General features: G+C 46.0%; 1 protein-coding gene and 1 long non-coding RNA gene across 3 annotated transcripts in view; one reads left to right on the top strand and one right to left on the bottom strand.

Moving 5' to 3' along the window:
• PHF21B (PHD finger protein 21B) overlaps positions 1 to 20,185 on the bottom strand; it is a 146,765-nt gene that overhangs the window by 49,583 nt on the left and 76,997 nt on the right. The window contains exon 4 of one of the 2 annotated variants that reach the window (XM_064654064.1): positions 9,601 to 9,939. The exons of the other annotated variant lie outside the window; for it this stretch is intronic. Within the exon in view, the coding sequence (XP_064510134.1) occupies positions 9,601 to 9,939 (339 nt within the window). The remainder of the gene's footprint in view (positions 1 to 9,600; positions 9,940 to 20,185) is intronic. 2 annotated transcript variants of the gene reach the window in all.
• LOC135413941 (uncharacterized) lies at positions 18,892 to 20,003 on the top strand. Its single transcript, XR_010430511.1, has 3 exons — positions 18,892 to 19,414; positions 19,509 to 19,613; positions 19,725 to 20,003. It is a non-coding gene; the product is annotated as an uncharacterized LOC135413941 (long non-coding RNA).

The raw sequence follows: 20,185 nt of genomic DNA, 5'->3' as shown, positions 1-20,185 counted from the left end.
AGAGAAAAGCAGGTAAATACAAACTCAGTTACAAGCACATGATTAATCCTGCTGAAGGCAAGTGAATTATACACGTTACACTCAGGGTTATGCTCAAGTGAAGGATAAACTCAAACCTGTTTTCTGAAATTATTGATATTGAAGCCTGACTGTAAGATGAACAAAAAGAATTTTGCTTTGTCTTACCTTGCCTGGTACCTGCCTTATTTTAAAGAGTCTATATTTCAGTTTTCATAATGATAAAAATCCAAGTCCAATGCAAGTCTTTCTACTGAGAGGCCAAAAACGTGACTCAAGACTACAGAGCACCTTCTGCACGAGAATTATCTGCTCTGAAGGAACATCAAGACCAAGAGTGATTTAAAGGCAGTCAAAGAAGAAACAGGCTCATGATAAATAAAAGGAACTAGTTGTTTCCCACCCATACACACATATATGAGTATCAAAAACACGCTAGAGCTGCTAACAGGCATCCGCCAACACACTGTCCCTGTCACTGATGGGAATTGAAATATCTCTGTCTTGCCATTCAGCTATTCTCTAAATTTGGAGCTGAACAAATTTGGTTAAATTTGGATCACAGCACTTTCTGACTCACTTTACTGTGTGAGTTTGCAGCCCCCCCCCCGTCACACAGCCAGGCCACTGCACAGAGCCCACGGTGCCCACACTGCCCAGGGCAGGGCAGGGGGCACACAAACACCCCCTCAGACAACAGGACACCCAGGAAAAAACCCTGATCTGAACACAGCCGAGCTCGGGAGCTCAGATGTGCTCTCAGAGAGCCAGATCTTTCACTGGGGGAGACAGAACTGCATCACTTTGAGCACAGCTCTCTAAGCAGGGGGGGGCTGCCCTTCCCTACAGGAATATCTCCACGGGCAGATTATTTTCTTCTCTCTCTCTCTCACCTGCACAAACAATTTTAATTGCTTATTGTGTAGCAATTTAACTTGAGTTTTTATAAAATGGCTGTGATGTGAGGAAAAGAGAACAACTAAACCCTAACATCAATAAGTGCTAATAAATATTAATATAACATAAGCACCACTTTTATTGCAATGTGAAACCAGTTTATTACCCACAGATGAAATCAAATTGCTGCTTTTATTACTGTCAGGAATGACTTCTAAGATATTTCTATTTACTACTTGCGTATTCAGCAGCACTCTGTGTTTACAGCATTTAGTCTCTCTCTCCACCTCTCCCACCCACATTTGCCCCCCCCCCGCATTTATACATAAAATAATTTAAGAGCAGTATTTCCTGCTACAGTTTTCCAATTAATTTAAATATAGACACAAAGGCACATCACGGGATCAGTAGCAGACCAATTGCCAAATCCTGGTACAGTCAGAACAGCAACAGGAAATCTTATCATGCCTGTATTTGCAAGATGAACATTGAAATAAGATAAATACAGAGTTTGCAGTCTGGCATCAAATTATTCAACTATCCCACAAACTCTGTGGATAATGAAAAAAACCCACCTTTTGACAATAAATAGAACTAAGACATTTGGCAATATTCCAAAGCCTTTCATTTTCTAAAGTGGTGCCTTTTATTAAAGTAACAGCACATGTAGAATAAGTGGATGTGTTTATGCATCCTGTAATTTAGGAAACCTAAGAGATTATTTCCCCAGCCCTAAAGTGATCATCTTTCATTATTACAAACTGCACTTCAAGTTTGAATCACACAGCCCTCACATTTTCTATCCGTCCCCCTGCATTCTTGTGCCCCCATTTTAAATAGAACTAACTTGAAAATTCTGACATTTTCAAGAATGCTTGCCTGGTAATTTCCGTGAGGCACAGACAGCCTCCAATTACAATGAACTAGCTGCAGAGTAGCACCGTTTTTAGAGCATTCCTCGCTTTTCTGAAGGGAATCAAAGCTCTCCATGGGAGATACTCTGATTAGCATCAAAACAATAATGTGCTGTAAACTCTCAGCATTAGCACGAGGGATCAGAACTTTGTTTGCATGGATGATACCTAAGTATGTATGAAAATATCACAGAAATGTCCATAAGGGGACTGCCTATATATTCATAAAATCCCAGAATGGTTTGGGTTGGGAGGGACCTTAAAGCCCACCCAGGCCAACCCCTGCCATGAGCAGGGACACCTTCCACCAGCCCAAGTTGCTCCAAGCCCCATCCAACCTGGCCTGGGACACTCCCAGGGATGGGGCAGCCACAGCTTCTCTGGGCAACCTGTGCCAGGGCCTCCCCACCCTCACAGGGAAGAATTTATTCCTAATATCCCATCTAACCATCTCTGTCAGTTTGAAGCCATTCTCCCCTGTCCTGTCACTCCACACCCTTGGAAATAGTTCCTCTCCATCTTTCTTATGGGCTCCCTTCAGGCACTGAAAAGCCACTATCAGATCACCCTGAAGCTTCTCTTCTCCAGGCTGAACAATCCCAACTCTCCAGCCTTTGCTCCCAGCAGAGCTGCTCCATCCCTCTGATCCTCTTGGTGCCTCCTCTGGACTCTCTCCAGCAGCTCCATGTCCTTGCTGTGCTGTTCCCCAGGGCTGGAGCAGCTCTGCAGGAGGGTCTCACCTGAGGGGCAGAGGGGCAGAATCACCTTCCTCACCTGCTGCCCAAGCTTCTAAAACTTTATATTCCTAACTTTTAAGACTTTCCTTATTAGGCAGTTAAAACTGGTCCCAAGAAAAGGCATGAAACTGGAGCACAGCATTTTTAACTTGGTCTCTTTGTTTGGTTCTCTGTACACAGGCCAATGAATTACTTCTGGCTATAAGGACTAGACACACAAATGTGCTGAGAGCTCCATCATTCTCCAGCAGGATCAGGAATCATCGACAAAACAAAAGTAGCTTTCAGTTAATCTCCTTCTGCTCGTGTTCCTCGGTAGAGACACTTTCCAGACACTCACAGGAGGAAAACCCATTCCATAAACACTGAAGGAGCACATCCATACCTACATCCCACTTCACATGAAGGTGCAGAGGGGATGCTTAGTGACAGAAAGGTTACAGAAAGGGGACAGAACCATGGTCTTGTCTCCAAAACCTGGGCTTGCTGTTGTTCCCTGGTCATTAATCTTCTGACAGTGGGGTGTTTGTTCGTCAGCTCCCACAGAAACAAATTTGGAAAGGCTGCTCCTGGATCCTTACAACAGCCAGTGTGAGCCCACTTCTGCTTGTCCTTTCCTGCTGAACACTCCGCTGCCTTCACTGGGAATTTTTGGCTGTGTAAGGAATCCCTTGTTGGGCCTAATCAGGTCTTATTCAGTTCCTGAGATTCTTTATTCAGCCTTTGACACCAGTGGGTGCCTGACCCTATTGTGGCCCCAATGGAAATGCAGATGGAGCAGAGCAGAAACCCACATGCTTTAGATGTATTGACCACATATGTGTGACTGGGGTGTTTAAAAGGAAGCCATTTATAATCAGGAAGCATAAGTGCTTATTCTGAATCTGACATTTAAATATCCCATCAACAGCAACCAGCATTGCAAAACGGTTTAATTAACCTGAAAGGATGTAATTTTATGCTATTTAGCAAGAAATACAAATTTTAAAGTGCTTTTACGCAGTATATATCAGAGTAGTAAGGCCAAATCCTGCTCTTAGCTACCCATATTTAAATATGGAGTAATTTCATCAACCTCCTTCAATAAACCTGTAACTAAGAGGGTGCAAATACAAGTCAAATCTGTCACACATGTTCTATAATCCATTTCCTAAAATTACCATGCTCTTTACAACATTCTCATGGTGGAGTTAAACCTTAAGACCCTGTGACAGGAAAAGATCACTTGATGGTGTGTAGGGTTGTGAATCCTTGGGGTGCTTTTCTTTATTATTATTATTATTATTATGATTATGATGATTAATTTCATTTGGCCAAGTCACCTCTCCCATTCTACATTTACAAATATCTCCTGAAGATAACTCACCTTAAAGCTATCAAAGGATGTTAGAAGAGACTGAATATGTAACATAGAATCCTTTCAGGTCCAAAACTAAAATAATCTTTAAAAAAACTTCCTGTGGAGTTCTCTCCTGTGCTGTGACTTCTCACAGAACAGTTACCACACCTTCACAAAGCGGCAGGAGGAGAAAGCTCACAGAGCTCATTTGGCCCCAGCAGGAATCCCAGCCCCTGTTTCACGTTTGAGGAGACTGTAAAAACCAGCACAATTTGGGCCAAGTCAACAGGGGAAAAATACAACTGGTGTGCTGGTAAGAGCTGAAGTCATGGGCTCAGAAACACAGCAGTTTTTTTGGCAATTCCAGCCAGCCTGGTACGCTCCTGGTGCCAAGGAGCTGGTGCTCCACAGATGGCCAGAATGACCACGGCACTCGGAACCCTCAGCACAAGGGCTTTGTTTTTCCCCTCCCCTAGAGCTGTGTGGAGCCTCTGGATCTTTCCTTTGTCCTTCCTTGAGCTCACTGGTGACCATTTCCACCTGCAAATTCCACCTTCCTTGAGCTCACCTGGCCATTTCCACGGCAAAAAGGGCCGTAGCTCCAAGGACCTGGGGGACAGATCTTATCCCTAAGGATGGACACATCTGAGCCATTCTCACAATCACCAAAAAGGCCAGTGGTGTAGCTGCCAATCCAGGGATCCTGCCTAGGGCAACCCTCATGAGCTTCCCAGGTTGAACCATCAACGGACCCGCATAAATGGATCCTTTATTTCTCAGTTTTCCAACAGTAAAATGTGGAATAATAGCCCCTTAGTCGTAATAACTCCATATTGCAAGGCTAAATTAACTACTGCCATGTATTCTGTCACTGCTGTAACATGGATCATAGGAATAAAAGCTATATATAGCCACATAACCAATACAGGTAAATATATCTATAAATAAAACCTCTAAGTACTGCTGCAACACAAATAATAAATAAAAGCCAAAAAGACTTAGTCATACACGCAGGTGGATTTCCAATTATGGAGGAAGCACTTTTACAGAGAGCAGAGTGGAGCACATTAAGTGGGATGGCAAAGAGAAAGGTAATAAATCATTCTACAAATAAATTATTCTGAAAAATGGCCATTGCGGGCAGGGGTATGTTGTTAAACTCCTGGAATGCAGGTTTTTTTCTAGCAAATTGAATATACAGATAGCTAAGAAGTATATCTGAGCATCCTCCTACACGTATAAAAGCCACCTTTTCCTGGGGGGAAAAAAAAAAAGCAATGGAGTAGCCTGCTCAATTTAAACACGGACACAAGTAGTTCTGTGAGCTGTGGAGTTAATGAAGCATTTGTGGAGAACAGTTTACTATCTTGCCAAGAATTTATAGCACTATAAATCCTCGTGCTGTATTTTGCTTTGAAATCACCTCCCTGCGCAGCCGAGCCCCGGCACACGTGCAGGGGACACCTGCCAAACTTCCCTGCAGCCCACCCAGGGCACGCACGTGTGGGAAGGGAAGCCCAGAGAGGAGCAGGAGGCAGGATCTGTGCTGGCTGTGGGGTCCTGGTGGACAGGGAGTCGTGTGTGTGTGTGTGTTGTGGTGCTCCATGGCCTGGTGCAGACGTGCCCTCCCACCGCTTTTGTCTTTGGCCGCAGCTCCTGGGAGGCAGCCGAGGGGTCTGACAGCTGTGTTCCCCCTCTCTGCCTGTTCTCCCCATCCAACTGGCTTCCAAATGGCCCAAAGGCTTCCTGCTTTCCCCAAACTAGGCTCTGGGATGCCTGCTGGCCCACGGTTTTGCTACTTAGAAGAGAAGGAGGAGGCGGCAGAGGGGCATTTTCTTTTCCAGCACAGCAGATGGGACTTTGTCCTTCAGCAAAGCAACCTCAGATCCTGCTTTCAGTCAGGAAATGGTGGCAAGAAGAGGAAAGGGCAAACACCACAAAAATATCGTTACAATAAGAGCATAATTTGAGAGGTTTATATTAAAATCTCTTTATACCAAAATATGATGTAGGTACAGTCATGCTGATATCCTATGACTGCCCAGGAGCTCCAGGGCATTCTCTCTACAGAACAGCAACAGCAATTCTCTGAAGGCAAAGCACTCCTAGTGTGTATACAGCATATGCCAGCAAAATTCAGCTTATGCCAGCAAAATTCTGCTTCTGCCAACATAACTTGCTCCAGATCATCCAAATGAAGCTCGGAGCTCCATTCCTCTAAGCGGGGAGCAAGAGCTGTACTCCTGACATCCCTGCATGGACTCTCTCAGCAGTGCAGCTCCATCAGTCATGTCCTCACACACGGGACTGGCACTGAAAGGCTGCCAGGGAGGAGTGCAGACCCAGCACTCACTCCTGCAGCTCACCATTTCCTAGGCTTACACCTTTCAATCCTTTTTAATATCTCGTTTCCTGCTTCAAATAAATCACGTGGTAGATACCTAAACAATCCTTTAGTATCTGTTATGTATTTATTTACTTAGATACTTTTTCCAATGCAGATATGGCTTCCATTACAGTCAACAACATTTCAAAATCACTTTAAAAATCTGCTGGGTAAACAACAGCCTAAAAAAGAGAGTGCTGACACGCAGCTGCCCAAATGAAAATTTTGTACCAAACTTACATTTAATCCTATCTATACTTGAAAGTTCTGTATTTAGATTATAGTGCTTGATGCCCTATTTTTTTCTGCTGAGTTGCATTTAGCATTTCATTCTTCCTGCTAGATACCACTTGAGATGACTGTATACACATCCTGATCCCCTACATGCTTTCGAGCAGAAGCCACTGTTCAGAAACTCATAACATTACATTTCATGCCCCTGCCCTTCCCCTCACTTTGCAGATGCAGAGGAATAGGCTACACTACACCAGTAATCTCATTTACTACCATCATCTTGCCACTTTAACCCAGTTTGCAGAAAGCTGTCATTATCCTCCATCTCACAAACTTCATACATTTCAGTAGAAAAAAAAAACCAAACAACTTTACTGAGTTGTAACAATGCCACAAAAAAAAAAAAAAAGAAATAGGAAATGCTTATTGATAAACATCAGCAATGAAATTTCCCCCTGACACTACAGTTCTAGTAGCTAAGGTGTTACTATTATTGATTCGTGATCACCACTCCAGGAACAATCAAGAACACTGAGCATGAAGCAACAATAGATTTTTCCTCCATTGAGCCAGAAAAAGAAACCTAGCAAAACAAATTTAATTTGGGTAGAGGAGTGATGATTAACATGCAATCCAGCACTAAGCTTCCTGGCAGTTTAGGACCAAAGGTCAGCTTGCATTTTGTTCACTTTCATAATTCAGTATTTTTAATTGTTTCTATCCAAGCTTGCTGCCTATTCTCAAAAGGTGAAACCACTATAGTCCTCTGCTTTAGGAACTTGCCATTGCTCAGCTTCTCCTTCCTTTAGAAACTTACCACTGCTCAGCTGCTTCCTCCATAAATTACAAATAATCAGAGATACCAAATCACAAAACTGCAGTGGCTGCAAAGTTGCAAAGTGAAGACATTTCTAAAGAAAAATGCTGGACCTCTTCCTGTACCAAAACCAAGGCAAACCCCAAATGCTGGTCAACATTCCTGTGCTATTCCAATAACAACCAGCCTCTCCTCGAAACAAAGCTGCTCCTTGCAAGAAAAGTTGCAATGTCAGGGCAAGAACTGATTCAGGATAGAGAAAACAATAAATGTTAATTGATTAAATCAATCAGTAAATGTAAAATAAAATAAATAAATAATAAAATAGAAACGTGCAGGAGCACCAGTTTGCAGCCAACTGTTCTAACCCACACTGCTCTCCAGCACCTGTTGCTTCACTATTCAGCCTAAATACATTAAACGTTATTTCAAGCTTCTTCCTTCACTTTTTTGATTCTTTTCTTCCTATGGCTCCTGCCAGTGACAGTAAAAGATAGTCCTTCACAAAATGATAGACCATTGTAATATTGAAACTTTTATCTTTCATATGATTATCCTTTATACAGTTATTTTCCATGATTCTAAGAAATATCTACTGGGATAGCAACAAGTATCTTTTCAATAAAGCATGAACAACACCTTCAATAAAGGAAATTACCCAGCATGAATACAGAATGGAGATTCAAAATCAAATTCCCCACATGGCTACCTCAGTGTAACAGCTGAAGATAGTGCTGTTTCTCCAGAAAAAGTGACAGGACAATTTGGTTCCCAAAGTGCTTGGATGTGCTTTCCATTTGTTAGTGGATACAGCAGGTGATGGTTACGCCCTGTCCAAGGTTTAGGAAGAGACTTCCTGGGTATTAAAAAGCCTCACGCATTCCAACACAACCTTGACTTACAAACATCTTCGGGTGCAGTTTGGCTGTTGCCCTTATCCACACTGTGTCCTTTCCTGATTGTTAGAGACTCGTATCCTGAGCTTGGGAAGGGGAATCAGAGGGGAAAAAAACAGGCTACCACAGCCTCTATGTGCAGAAAGCAGAAAAGAAATCCACATTGCCAATGCGAGCAATAATGCTTTACATCCTCTTCTCCAAAGTTTTGGGAAGGCTTTGCCGTTTTCTCCACATTTTAACTTCATCAACATCATCTCTCTCTCCTGACACACCGTGACTGGAGTAAAATCTTCTCTCTCGTGGCTGTTTAATGGACTGCACAAAACGCGGTGTGCAGCAAACAAACAGCACCCCTTCCCCTCCTTTCACTGGGTCAGTGCACTCACTTCACATTTAGATTACTGTGAACATAAGCATTAAACATACATATACACCTGGACCTGCAGGCAACAGCTCCCCTCTGCCTCAGGTACCGGCACCGCACCAGCACCGCCGGGAGCCCCCGCACCCCGCCGGCGCTTCTTCACATAAACCTTGGGGCTTCTAAGGACAGAAGGTGCGAGCAGCTTGGGGGCGAACGACAAGAGGTGGCCAATTCCTCTGCGCTCAGCGTCACAGGAGGAAAAAACTCGCCCTTCACAGGGCGGGAGCCGAGCCCCGCATCCCGGGGGCTCCGGGAGGGAGGGGAAGGTCTGGACAAGTCTCTTCTCGCATCCTGGCAGCTCTGGGAGGGAGAAGAAGGTCTGGACAAGTCTCTTCTCGCATCCTGGCAGCTCTGGGAGGGAGAGGAAGGTCTGGACAAGTCTCCCGCATCCCGGGAGCTCTGGCAGGGAGGGAAAGGTCTGGACAAGTCTCTCTCCGCATCCCGGGAGCTCTGGGAGGGAGAGGAAGGTCTGGACAAGTCTCTCCCCGCATCCCGGGGGCTCTGGGAGGGACGGGAAGGTCTGGACAAGTCTCTCCTCGCATCCCGGGGGCTCTGGGAGGGACGAGAAGGTCTGGACAAGTCTCCCGCATCCCGGGAGCTCTGGGAGGGAGAGGAAGGTCTCCCCCTGCCCCTCGAAGGCCTTAGGATGGAAGGGCCAGTCTCCCCCGGCACCCCGAAGGAATTGGGATGGAGGGGAAAGTCTCCCCGTGTCCCCGCATCCCGGGGGCACCGGGAGGGAGGTGCGGGTCTCCCCCCGCCCCCGCTGGCACCTCCCTTGGCCCCGGAGCCCCCCCACATCCCCCGCCCAGCGGCCGCCCCCTCCCGCCTCCCGCAGCGCCGCCCCCCGCCCGCCCGGCCCCAATCCATCCATCCCTCCATCCCTCCATCCCTCCATCCATCCCTCCCCGCCGGCCCCCCGCCCCTGCCGGCCGTACCTGAGCGCCGGAGCCGATGTCGGGGGCTCTGCGGGCTCCCCCCGCCCTGCCCGTGCCCTGCAGGTTGACGGGCGCGCTCTGCGGGGGCTCCGCGCCCATCGCCCCGTGCAGGGTGGCCGTGACCACGGCGATGGGCGCCCGGGCGGGCAGCGCGGGCACGGGCAGGCTGTGCCCGGCCAGGGGCAGGCTGTGCCCGGCCAGGGGCAGGCTGTGCCCGGCCAGGCTGTGCCCGGGGCTGCCGCCGGGGCTGCCGCCGCCGCCCGCAGCCTTCAGGAGCGCCGGGACCACGCCGGGCTTGGCGCTGCCGCTGGAGCCGCTGCCCACCAGCACCGCCAGCTTCTGCCGGAGAGACACAAGGGAGAGGGAGAGAGAGAGAGAGATTGAGAGAGAGAGAGAGAGAGAGAGAGGAGCGGCACCGTCACCGCAGGGCTGCACCGGACCCGGCCCCCGGCCCCCCGCAGCACGGATATTTGGGGTTATTCCCCTTTGGCTTTGGTTGGTTTTACGGTTTTCCTCTCGGCAGGGGAAGGGCTGGGCTGGGCTGGGCTCCCCCTCGGCGCTCGGGGACTCGCGGGGGCACTCGGGGCTTCCAACTGATTCTTTTTCCCCTTTTGTTTTTTGTTTTTTTTTGTTTCCTTTGGTTTATACCCCAGTCCTGGTATAAATGACCCTGGCATAGGTCTACATAATACCGCAGCTTCAATTAATAATAAGAGGCTTAAAGAACGTTATTTCCAACTTTCTCTTCCACTGGCCTGGGAACCAGCTCCACGCACCCCAGCGCTTGGCGACTTCGTGTGTTCCCTCACCCTGACTGACTTTGGAGTCGGTTTGTTGCTTTCCCTTTAACTTTTTCTTTCTCTCACAAACTTCTACTATTTTTGGTGGATTTTTTTACAACGTGATGGCATTATTATTATTATTATCATTATTACTATTACTATTATCCTTCTCCAAGCTGTCTTTTTTCCATAGCAACATTTTAACTTGCAGTTCTCTGTTTTTCTTAACAGTTCCTCTTTTACACTGCTACAGAGTGGCTATTCTGTCATCTGTAATAGCACATTGCTTTTGACTTTATTATCAGAGGAACCTGTATTTGAGATTTCTATAGGCACTGCGAAGTTGCCCTCTCATAAATGCCAGTGTCTGCATAAAATGCTCACTTTTGGAAAGGAAAGAGAAAACTTTTGTAAGTTTTTGCACTTTAAATGATCTTGGGAGCTTTTCTTATTAATGCCATTTAAGCAAGTTAGTTATATGTGGGAGGGGGGGGTAATGCCAGTTCAAGCCCCTTTTGATACCTTTAATTATTAAACATCTCATTTTTACAAGACCTGACATCTAAGGTACTTAATCCTGCAAAGATTTCTGCCCCTGTTTAACTGACTGAGCCTCTGGGCTCCAGTGCAATCATATCCAATGTACAGCCTTGGGAAAATGCTGTGCTCCCCTATTAAAGTCAGCCAGAGTTTTGCTGTCCACTTTGCTTGTTTACATTGTAGTGTATATATATGTATGTGTGTGTATATAAAGCTACAGATATAGTTAGTTCTTTCCAGAATCAAAGCTCAAAATCTTTCTTCTGAGGATAAAGTACAAGCCTTGTAATACAAAACTAACTGACTTCCATGAAAATACATCCCTTCTTACCTTTAAACCCATTATACACTTAAAGGCTGTAAAGCCCTAGTGGACAAATATGTTTGCTCCAGGAACTGTGGTTCTGGTGTTTATATGAAACAGCAAGCATGTGCTTTGCCAGAGATACTTGCTTCAGGTTTTGATAGACAGAAATGACTTTTTTTTTGGAGGTCTTTTACAACCTGAATGATTCTGTGCTTCCGTGATTCTAATGCCAGCATTACTCTAGTAATTGTGATTTCGTATAAATTGTTTTAAGCTCTGTCCATTTTTGCCTTTACCCTTTCATTCTCCGCTATCCCAACAGTCATCCCAAGGAAGCACAGGCAATATTCTCCTTAGACTACACTGCTGTGTGTCATAAGTGTTTTGAAGATAAAAGAACTTTCCTCCGAGCACAGAAATACTGTCTGTTAGTTTAAAAGTGCTCAAGTGGAAGCTCAGGGATGTTTTATGTAAGCAGGAAAAGTTGCTTATGACAAAATTCCACAAAACTCTATTTCTCTGTTTTGTTGTAGCACAGTTTTCCACTGGTGTTCCTTGCACTTATTCCACACCCCAGTGGTGCTGTAGGTGCCAAACAGGACTGGGACAGAATATGGGAGAGCTGAACACCACCTCTCCTGCTTTATGAAATACTTCCTTGCAAGGCACCTTATTAACCCCTGAACTGCACTGACTCCCTGTTTTCACATAAATTCCTGATATGGAATATCCTAGTGGCATTAGTGCAGCTTTATTTTGCTCTCAAGGCAGTTCAGCAGCGGAAAACATCTAAGCAAATAAAACTTCCTGATCCCAAAAGACAGACAGTCCTTGGTAGCTCAGTGGAAAGCCCAAGTAAATTAAGTAGGAGTAGATTATGACTTCCCTGACAAAATGCAATAGCAACTAATTGCTTTTTGTCCTGTTTCAAAGGAGGGGATTGTACAGACAAAAGCAGAAATTGTATGAACAAACAAAATCACTACTCAAACTACCCTCCACCCCATTCCCACTGTGAGTCAGTTTTGTGTGTCTTTGCATGTGATGAATTTAACATTTTCCTGATAGTCTGACAGTCCTGCCTGTTCACGTGTATGCAACCAGGAGAGCTGAGGAAATAAGGGTTACTGCTGCTTTCAGTCTAAGCTGGGATAATGCTTGTAAAACTGAACATTCATCTCCTAATGGGAAACTTTCATTTTAATTCAGGTTTTGTGGCTTTTCTAAGCGAATACAGGGAAAACACTGTTTCCCTGGAATGGGCTCGCAAGGACCAATCGGGCCACGTCTGTGACCTCCTGAGGGAACAATGTCATGATAAATTTATTTAAATAACTGCAAATCTTAGAAACTAAATATGGAAGCATACACAAGGGATCAGGTGCTCAAGATGGGCTTCCAAAAGAGAGTTACAGAAACTGTCTGTTTGGGGAAAAGCAGTAACAGCATCTCTTCTGTGCCTCATTTATTAATTTTCTAAAATGTACCTGCCAAAACTTTAAAAATACCCCCCTTAATCAGATTATGTTAGTTAAGAGATGGTTTTTCTTTGTAACAACCATTTTAACTTTGTAATGCTGAGAAGACATTGATAAAGGATGTTGGCAGAAACAAAGATTATGATACGAGAGATTAAAAAAAATCCTCAACAAAACCTGCATCTGCTGCATTCTATTTCTGCCAGATTAATTAAAAAGAATAGTCTTGGTTTTTTAAAGAGAAAGAAAATCTGCATTTTGAGAGTCAGTCAGCATAACATATTCTCTGACACTTTTGGAATGATGAACAATAAGACACTAAGCAAGCTTTGGACACTGCAGCAGAAAACATGTGCTGATACAATGGGAGAGCTGAAAGAGAGGTGGGGGGGGAAAAGAAGGCAAAAAAAAATATTGGCTTTAAATGCTGGAAAGCAGGTCTCTGCTTCTCATCCTCGGCATAATAGCCCTCACAATACACCAATTTCGAAGCGGCGCCTTTTCAATAGCAACACAACTTTCATTTTCGCCGCAGGACGCCACAGGCAATCCCGAGTTTGGAATATGTATGCCGGTCACACGCAAACACACCACAACGTGCTGGAGAGCTGCCACTTGTTTATGACTTCCCAGCTTGTCCGTGGCACGGGCTCAACGTCTCAAAGCAGAGCTAATATTTTTTTCCATATGTATCAAAATACCTCTGGCCTCTCCGTTCATCTGCGCGTGTAAAACCCCTCCCCGTCCCCTCCTTCCCACCCAGCTCCGTGCTGGGAAGGTTTGCAGGGGACGAGGCAGCCGTGCAACAGTTTAAAAGCCTCAAATTTGGTTACTCGAATGCTGCTTCTGCTCTCACACACCACAAATCATTCTGTTTGGGGAATGAAGAGACGGGAAGAGCCACGGGAGGAAGGATTTGCAGGCGGCTGTGCAATAGGACACACGCAGGCTCCGGCCAGACTCCACACAGGCAGCATCACGTCCACTGTGAGGGTTTGGCTCCTTCATTCTCCCTCTGCTGCAGCACATCTCCCAGCCTTTACTGATCTGGTGTCAGCTTGCCTTCACACATCCAGCTCGAACAGGAACACGCCATACTCTGCAAGGGAGTTACTCCTGGCTGCTCTGTGCAGGGATTTAAAACGGGCACGTGCCTCTCACCAAACCCTCACATTTTCCCAATAAAATATGGGACCTGTTTAAAAAGGACCTAAAATTCACTGCCCATCACATTTATATTTTAACACCCGTGTGCTGTGATAGAGACTTCAGTCCATTAATCTTTCTAGTGTGACACCCTGACAAAGCAGTTTCGTTGTGAAAAACTGCAATTGTTTTCAGAGCAGTACCAGTTCTTTTCCTCAGTGGCCTCATGGCTATGAGAAAACATTTGGCATAACCCTGAGAGTTTATTTGGCATAACCCTGAGAGTTTATTTAGAATAACCCTGAGAGTTTATGTAGCTTGCAGAACACTGGCCATCCACTTCCAAACCAAAATGATGGCTTGTCAATTAATAATTTAACATTCAGCACTCATCTAAAGCCCTGCATGCAAACCAGCTGAACAGACTTCTCCAGCAATGAGGGCCACGGCCTCTGCTCATTTACCCAGTTGTCACAATATTTAATGTTCAGAGAGTGACAACAAACAAATGCAGTGTGGATGGGCTGTGGCACTTCAGTACAGCGTCTTAGGATTTTGATTCAGTCCTATGAATATCCACATATTTCCCATATACACGGCTGAACCTGCCTGATCTGCACCTTAAGTCATGAGCCAACAACCTGCATGACTTTACACACTGGAACAGAAGCGAGCAGGGCTTCAGCTGAGCACACACCCACCCAGGGGCACCCAGAGGAGTTCGGTGGGTCTTCGTGGAGGCAAAAGGCTCCACGGTCTGTGTTTTATCCCTGGGCTCCCATAAAAAAACGCTTCCTATTGCATACAGCCCTCGAGGAGACATTAAAGCAGGTTCTCGTAGGAACAAGGACGAAGATCACGCATGGAAAAGTTCTGTGCGCTGTTTCCAGAAACACCGGATTCGATGTAATGGTGTTCGAGACGTGCAGCCGAGGAGGAGGAGGAGGAGGAGGAGGAGGAGGAGAAGGAGGAGGAGTGTTTTAAGGAAGGCTGGGGCAGCTCCCCCTGCCAATCGCTCGGTAAATGACCTGTCAGTTTGATGCAAGCGCTCTCCCTGCGACGCCCAAGCCGGGGCGGGGGGCAGGGATGGGGAGAGAGGAGGGGAGGGAGGAGAAATTGTTCGACAGAAGTATTGTAATGACCCCCAGGGAGAGGTCACCGCGGCGCGGGGTGATGTGCGGTACCCGGGGGCAGGCAGCCTTCCTCCTCCTCTTCCTTCTCCTCTTCCTCCTCCTCCTCCCCAGTCCGGCTGCTCCTGTCCCCCTGCCCTTCCCTAAAGGAAGCCCCCAAAAGCACGACTGATAAACAAGGAGGTAGCGACTGCCCGACTAGGTGGGACTCGGGTGTTAGTTTTTGTCAGGAGGATTTAAAAAAAAAAAAAAAAAAAAAAAAGCTGGAGAAAATCTGGGACTCGATGGAAACAGCCCTTCCAGGGGCGGACTTTCAGCCAAAGGAGGCTGAGTGTGGAACACGGGCAAGGAGGTTTACGTATGCTGAAGTACAATCTCAGCATTAGTATTTTTTTTTAAGGCTTCTTTTGTCTGTTGGTTTCTTCTCCTTTCTCTTTCTTTTTCTTTCTTTTTTTTTTTTTTTGACAACTTCCTGCCTGCCTGTCATTAGAAGTAAGAATGTACTCCTTTGCCTCTATCAGATCTCAGTTAATTAGCCATCGCTGCAGCAGGCTCGAGGATTTAAATTCAAAGTGAAACTCATTCTAATCAAAACTGCAGCTAACTGGGGGTTTTGTTTGACTTTAACCTGAAAGTCAGTTATTGTATCACTGATGTACATACTGCATTACCAGCTGAGTGCTTTCAGCATCCCTCTATCAGTGTGAAATATTTAATCGGCACAAGGATCCAATCAGCACAGCAGAGGGGAATCTAGTGTGTGCATTAATTTACTCGCAGTTGAAAAGCAGTAAAGCAGGTCAGAAACATATAACCTTCTCCCTTCCCCCCCTTCTCTTTCCCCTCCCAAACAAATACACAGCACATCAGAAGAGTTTTGGCGGCGGGGGAGGGATTGAAAGCTACCCGGTATGAATCCAGATTGGAGAGTCAGACAATAAATTAGTCGTTCCTGCCAAAGAATGACAAACACTGCCTGGAACAGAAGAGGGGGACAACGCACAACACCCCCACCCCAGCGTCCCCCCAGACATACCCCCCAAAATCCCCTCTCAAATTAATTACAGTGGGTAATTGTTTGTTTTTTAATTTTTGACTCTTTTTAAGCTGGAAAGATGGCTGAATGATTACCCCTTCTGGGTACGACATTAATTAGAAGGGAAGCAAATGCCAGGAAATATCGAAACAGTCTTTCTATTATAAAGTGCAGCGGCTTTGGATTTTCTGACCAGCCACGTTCTCCGGGAAAGGCTTCCATTAGGATTACTGATGCTAAAAATCTGGTTTAGAAGCATTCACAAGCTCTTCTGCACATCAGCAATTTTATATATTGCAGGAGCACACTGCAGCACGCAACAGCTAAACTTTGTCCGCTTCCAATTCTACCCTTGCGTTCCTCCAAAGACAATCGAGTTCCTTATCTCCTCGATACCCTAACGAGAATATCGACGTGCCATTCTCTTTCGCGGGGGATGGTACACAACCTGAGTGTTACGTGAACAAACTTGTACGATCCCACAGGCGAAACCATCGCGCAGAAACGCGAGGATAGGCAACGATTAAAGTTAAACTCTCGGTGTGGCTGCTCTCCAGGACAGGGCAGCAAGGAAGAATTAGCAGATTTATGTAAAGTGACAATTTTCCGAACTGGTAAATACCCCAACGATGGTAACAGTGGGCTTAGAAATGCACATATTCACTCAAGTGCAATTAGCCTTTAATTTCTGAGCCCATTAAACAGCTTGCTGACTGCAAAACCCAATGCTTTCAACTGCATTGCTAACTGGCAATCCATCGTCAAAGCTCGGAATTAGCTGCTTAGCGACGTGTAAACAGCACTTTTAAACTAAAACGGAGTAGGGGGGAAAGAGGCCGATATTTAATGAGAAAAGTCAGATTGATATTATGGAACATTCTGGAAGTGCCTGTGCATCTTGGAGGAGAGGAGGAGGGGGAGCTAGGGTTGGGGTTTTTTTAATAACCTCACAAATAATCCCTCCTCCTTTCTCTCTCTCAAACCATGTCAATGATCAAGGAAATGAGAACAAGGCGCTTGATTCACAGCTGACTCTCTCTTCTTGTTACATCAGATCAAGAAGGAGCAGTGTAACGGGGGGGGGCGATTTCTGCAGGGGAAACAAATCTACAAGCTGGCATTTTGTCTCCTACTCCTATTAATTAGCCCACTTTTCTGCCAGAAACAGAGCTTTTAAAACTTGCAGCAGAGTTACACGCGTGCCCACTCGCACACACGCTGCATATCTGCATCCAGGAAATTAAATATATTGTGTGGGGGATAAACCCCTCCCAAAAAAATCTTCATGCAAAGAGTAGTTGGTTTCCTATTTTATTTGACGGATGGATCTCCATTCTCTCCCTTAATCCCAAGGAAAACGATGTACAATAAACTGCTCATAGTAAGATGCAGCCCGTGCCAAAGCCCCCAGCCCCCTCGGGTGGGGGTCACTGTGCCCTGGAGCAGGTCTGCACGGCTCTGAAATGCTTCTTTTAAACCCAAACTTGCCACAGAGGAGAACTTTGGCTTGGTCTCAGTCTGAATAAAGCAGAAAGCACACAGGCATCCCTGACCTCGGCAGGTCAGAGGAGGGTTTAAATGGCTCCCCGTTGTGTCACACGGGCTCTCACCCAGCCCCAAAGCCCGGGTCCTACTCGCCACTACCATCTCAAAATCTACATCCTTTGGCTGCTGCCAACCGCAGGTTCCCGGGATTTGCCACGTCCCATGAATTCAGGAGGGCTGCATTCATCCGGCTTATTTGCTGGTGAAAAACAAAAACAACTGTCTACAAACAAACACCCGAACCCCCAACCCGCGGGTGTACACCACATAAACACTAATGCGCTTCTAATTTAAGTTTGGGGAAAACAAAGGCAGAGTGATTAAAGGCCAGGAACGCGCAGCTCAGCATATGGAGCCCCAGTCAGCGCCCTAGAACAAGTTGAATGTTTCCATTGTGTGAAACTCATTCATTACAGCTACAAGATGCAGGGCAGACATTTGCATTTTTAGAGGGGCATCTTGTCATCTTTAGATAAATCACGGGACCCAGACCCTTTCTAACGGCATCAAAGCTCACATTGTTCGCTGTCCTGCCTCCCTTTGTTTCTCTACTCTGCCTCACTATTTTCTTCTGCTCTTCATGAATGTCATTAAAGTTTGCATCCTGTGTGTCCGTGTGAACTCAGGGGCTTCTCACTTTTGCTTAAAAACGCACTGCTTCCTATGACGAAGCAAGGCAAAAGAGATGCAACTGCATGCAATCAGAAAACCCAACAATAAATCAGACTAATTTATTGTCTCCGGTTCCAACGCTGCCGCCGCCTGATTCACGTTCCCTCCCCCCCATTCCTCCTACCAGCCCCAACCCCCGCCCCGACCTGATAATCATTCCTTTCATTTCTCTCCCTCCTTCACCCCGGCTTAAAATCAAATTTGGGAATGCACATCTTCCTTGGTGTGGCAGGAAGGACCAGCCGTGCAACAAACCAAACCAAATCCTTTCCCCCCCCCACACACCTCTTTTCCCCAGCTAACAGAATCCTCCTGAAATGAGCAAATGTAACTGTGAACAGATACAGGCTTCCCATGGGACCAAACCATCAGTTCCTGGGTATACATAGAAAGAAGAAAGAAGTTAAATGGTTGCATTTCCCCCAAGGGGAGGCAGAGCTTCAGTTGTGAAGCATTCCCATCAGAAATTCTGGATAAGTTGCAAAGAAAGGAAAAAAATCCCTGCTTCCTCTCCAGACCCGGTGTAGACATTTCCCCAGCAATTCCACATGTGCAGGTTTCATCCCAACAGCAGGAGTTTTTAGGATGATTGTGTTCCTCTGGAGTGATTGCTGCTTTCCTATGGCAGGCACGTTTCCATGGGACTCACGGAACCGCTCCGAGCAAACTTTCAATTTTCCATCACTCCCAAGCACAGTTTTGGTGAAAGCAAAACAAGCAGAAGGGGAAATAAAAAGCCCAAACTGAGTGCCTACGTCTGGACACCTCATTCCCAACCCAGGCTCTCGTGGACATCTGCCAAGGACAGCAGTGGCCAGAGGGACAGCCACCCCTGCACCCAGGGATCCTTCCTGCTCCTTTTGGCAAGGGAATGTCAGCACAGGAATGCAAAGGAACTCGGGATTTGGTCACAGAACCTGAACAGCCTGGTTAGTTCAGAGGGCAAAAGAGGAAGGCAACGTTATGAACAGGTATTTTACAAAACCCATCTGGTACCAGGACCCTTTACTCGTGAAGAACCCTTTGGCTTGACCAAGAGCAGGGTCCTTCCAGCCCAACCTCTGTGTCTGCTGCTGCCTAAACACATCAGGGCTGAGGTGTGACCAGAGCTGCCTTCCCAGATCTACAGAAATCCCTTTGCCTTAACTTCCCAACTGGATAATATCTCCCTCACTGAGGTATTGTGAAAACGAACTTGCCAGCATCCACTAAATGCTGTTTATTTGTCATTAAAGCCAAGTTAAATCCCATGATTTTACCCCAATCCCGCAGGATTATGGCTGTCAAACCAAAGGTGGTGCAACATCGCCCTGTTTATCTAATGTTGCCTGGAGATATTTTCTCATGTCCTCCAAAGGAACCCTTGTGGAGAAGAAGGTGAGGCTTCACAGCCCCAAGTATTTTTTTGGGTCTGTGTGTGCAGGCCTGGCCACAGAAGGAACTAAGTGGAGGGCACAAAGGTAATTACATGTACTCTCCTTTCCACAGGTTGCATAAAAAGCAATCTACAGAGCCAGAAATGTAGCAAAGCCCAGAGTCAAACAAACACACCACTGATAACTGCATCTCTGGAAAGAGGTGCTACAAGTCTGAAGAAGAAAGGTGTTCAAAGAAGCTGGAAGGAAAGGGAGAAGGGACACACAGAGGGCCAACTTTCTCACAAAAGCTGTCTTGGAGCTCCACTGACAGTGGACAGAAAGGGGTTGAAGAGGACAACATCTGAGAGATTCTCCTCCTGCATCATAACATAAAACTATTTATTATAAATTATGGAGTGAGAATTAGAAACAATTGTGCAGGTGCTTTGCAGAAGGAAATTAGAAGGATGAGTTGACAATGGACTTTCATCTCAAGACTTCCTACTTTTCAACACACAATATATAGAGGATGACACTCTCCATGATTTTGTCTGTCCCTTCCAGGGATCTCAGAGCATCTCTGCAACATTC

This window comes from Pseudopipra pipra, chromosome 5 (genome assembly GCF_036250125.1).
Source record: "Pseudopipra pipra isolate bDixPip1 chromosome 5, bDixPip1.hap1, whole genome shotgun sequence".
NCBI lineage: Eukaryota > Metazoa > Chordata > Aves > Passeriformes > Pipridae > Pseudopipra > Pseudopipra pipra.
Note: the sequence above shows the minus strand (reverse complement) of the source record. Positions and strands in the feature narration are given on the sequence as shown.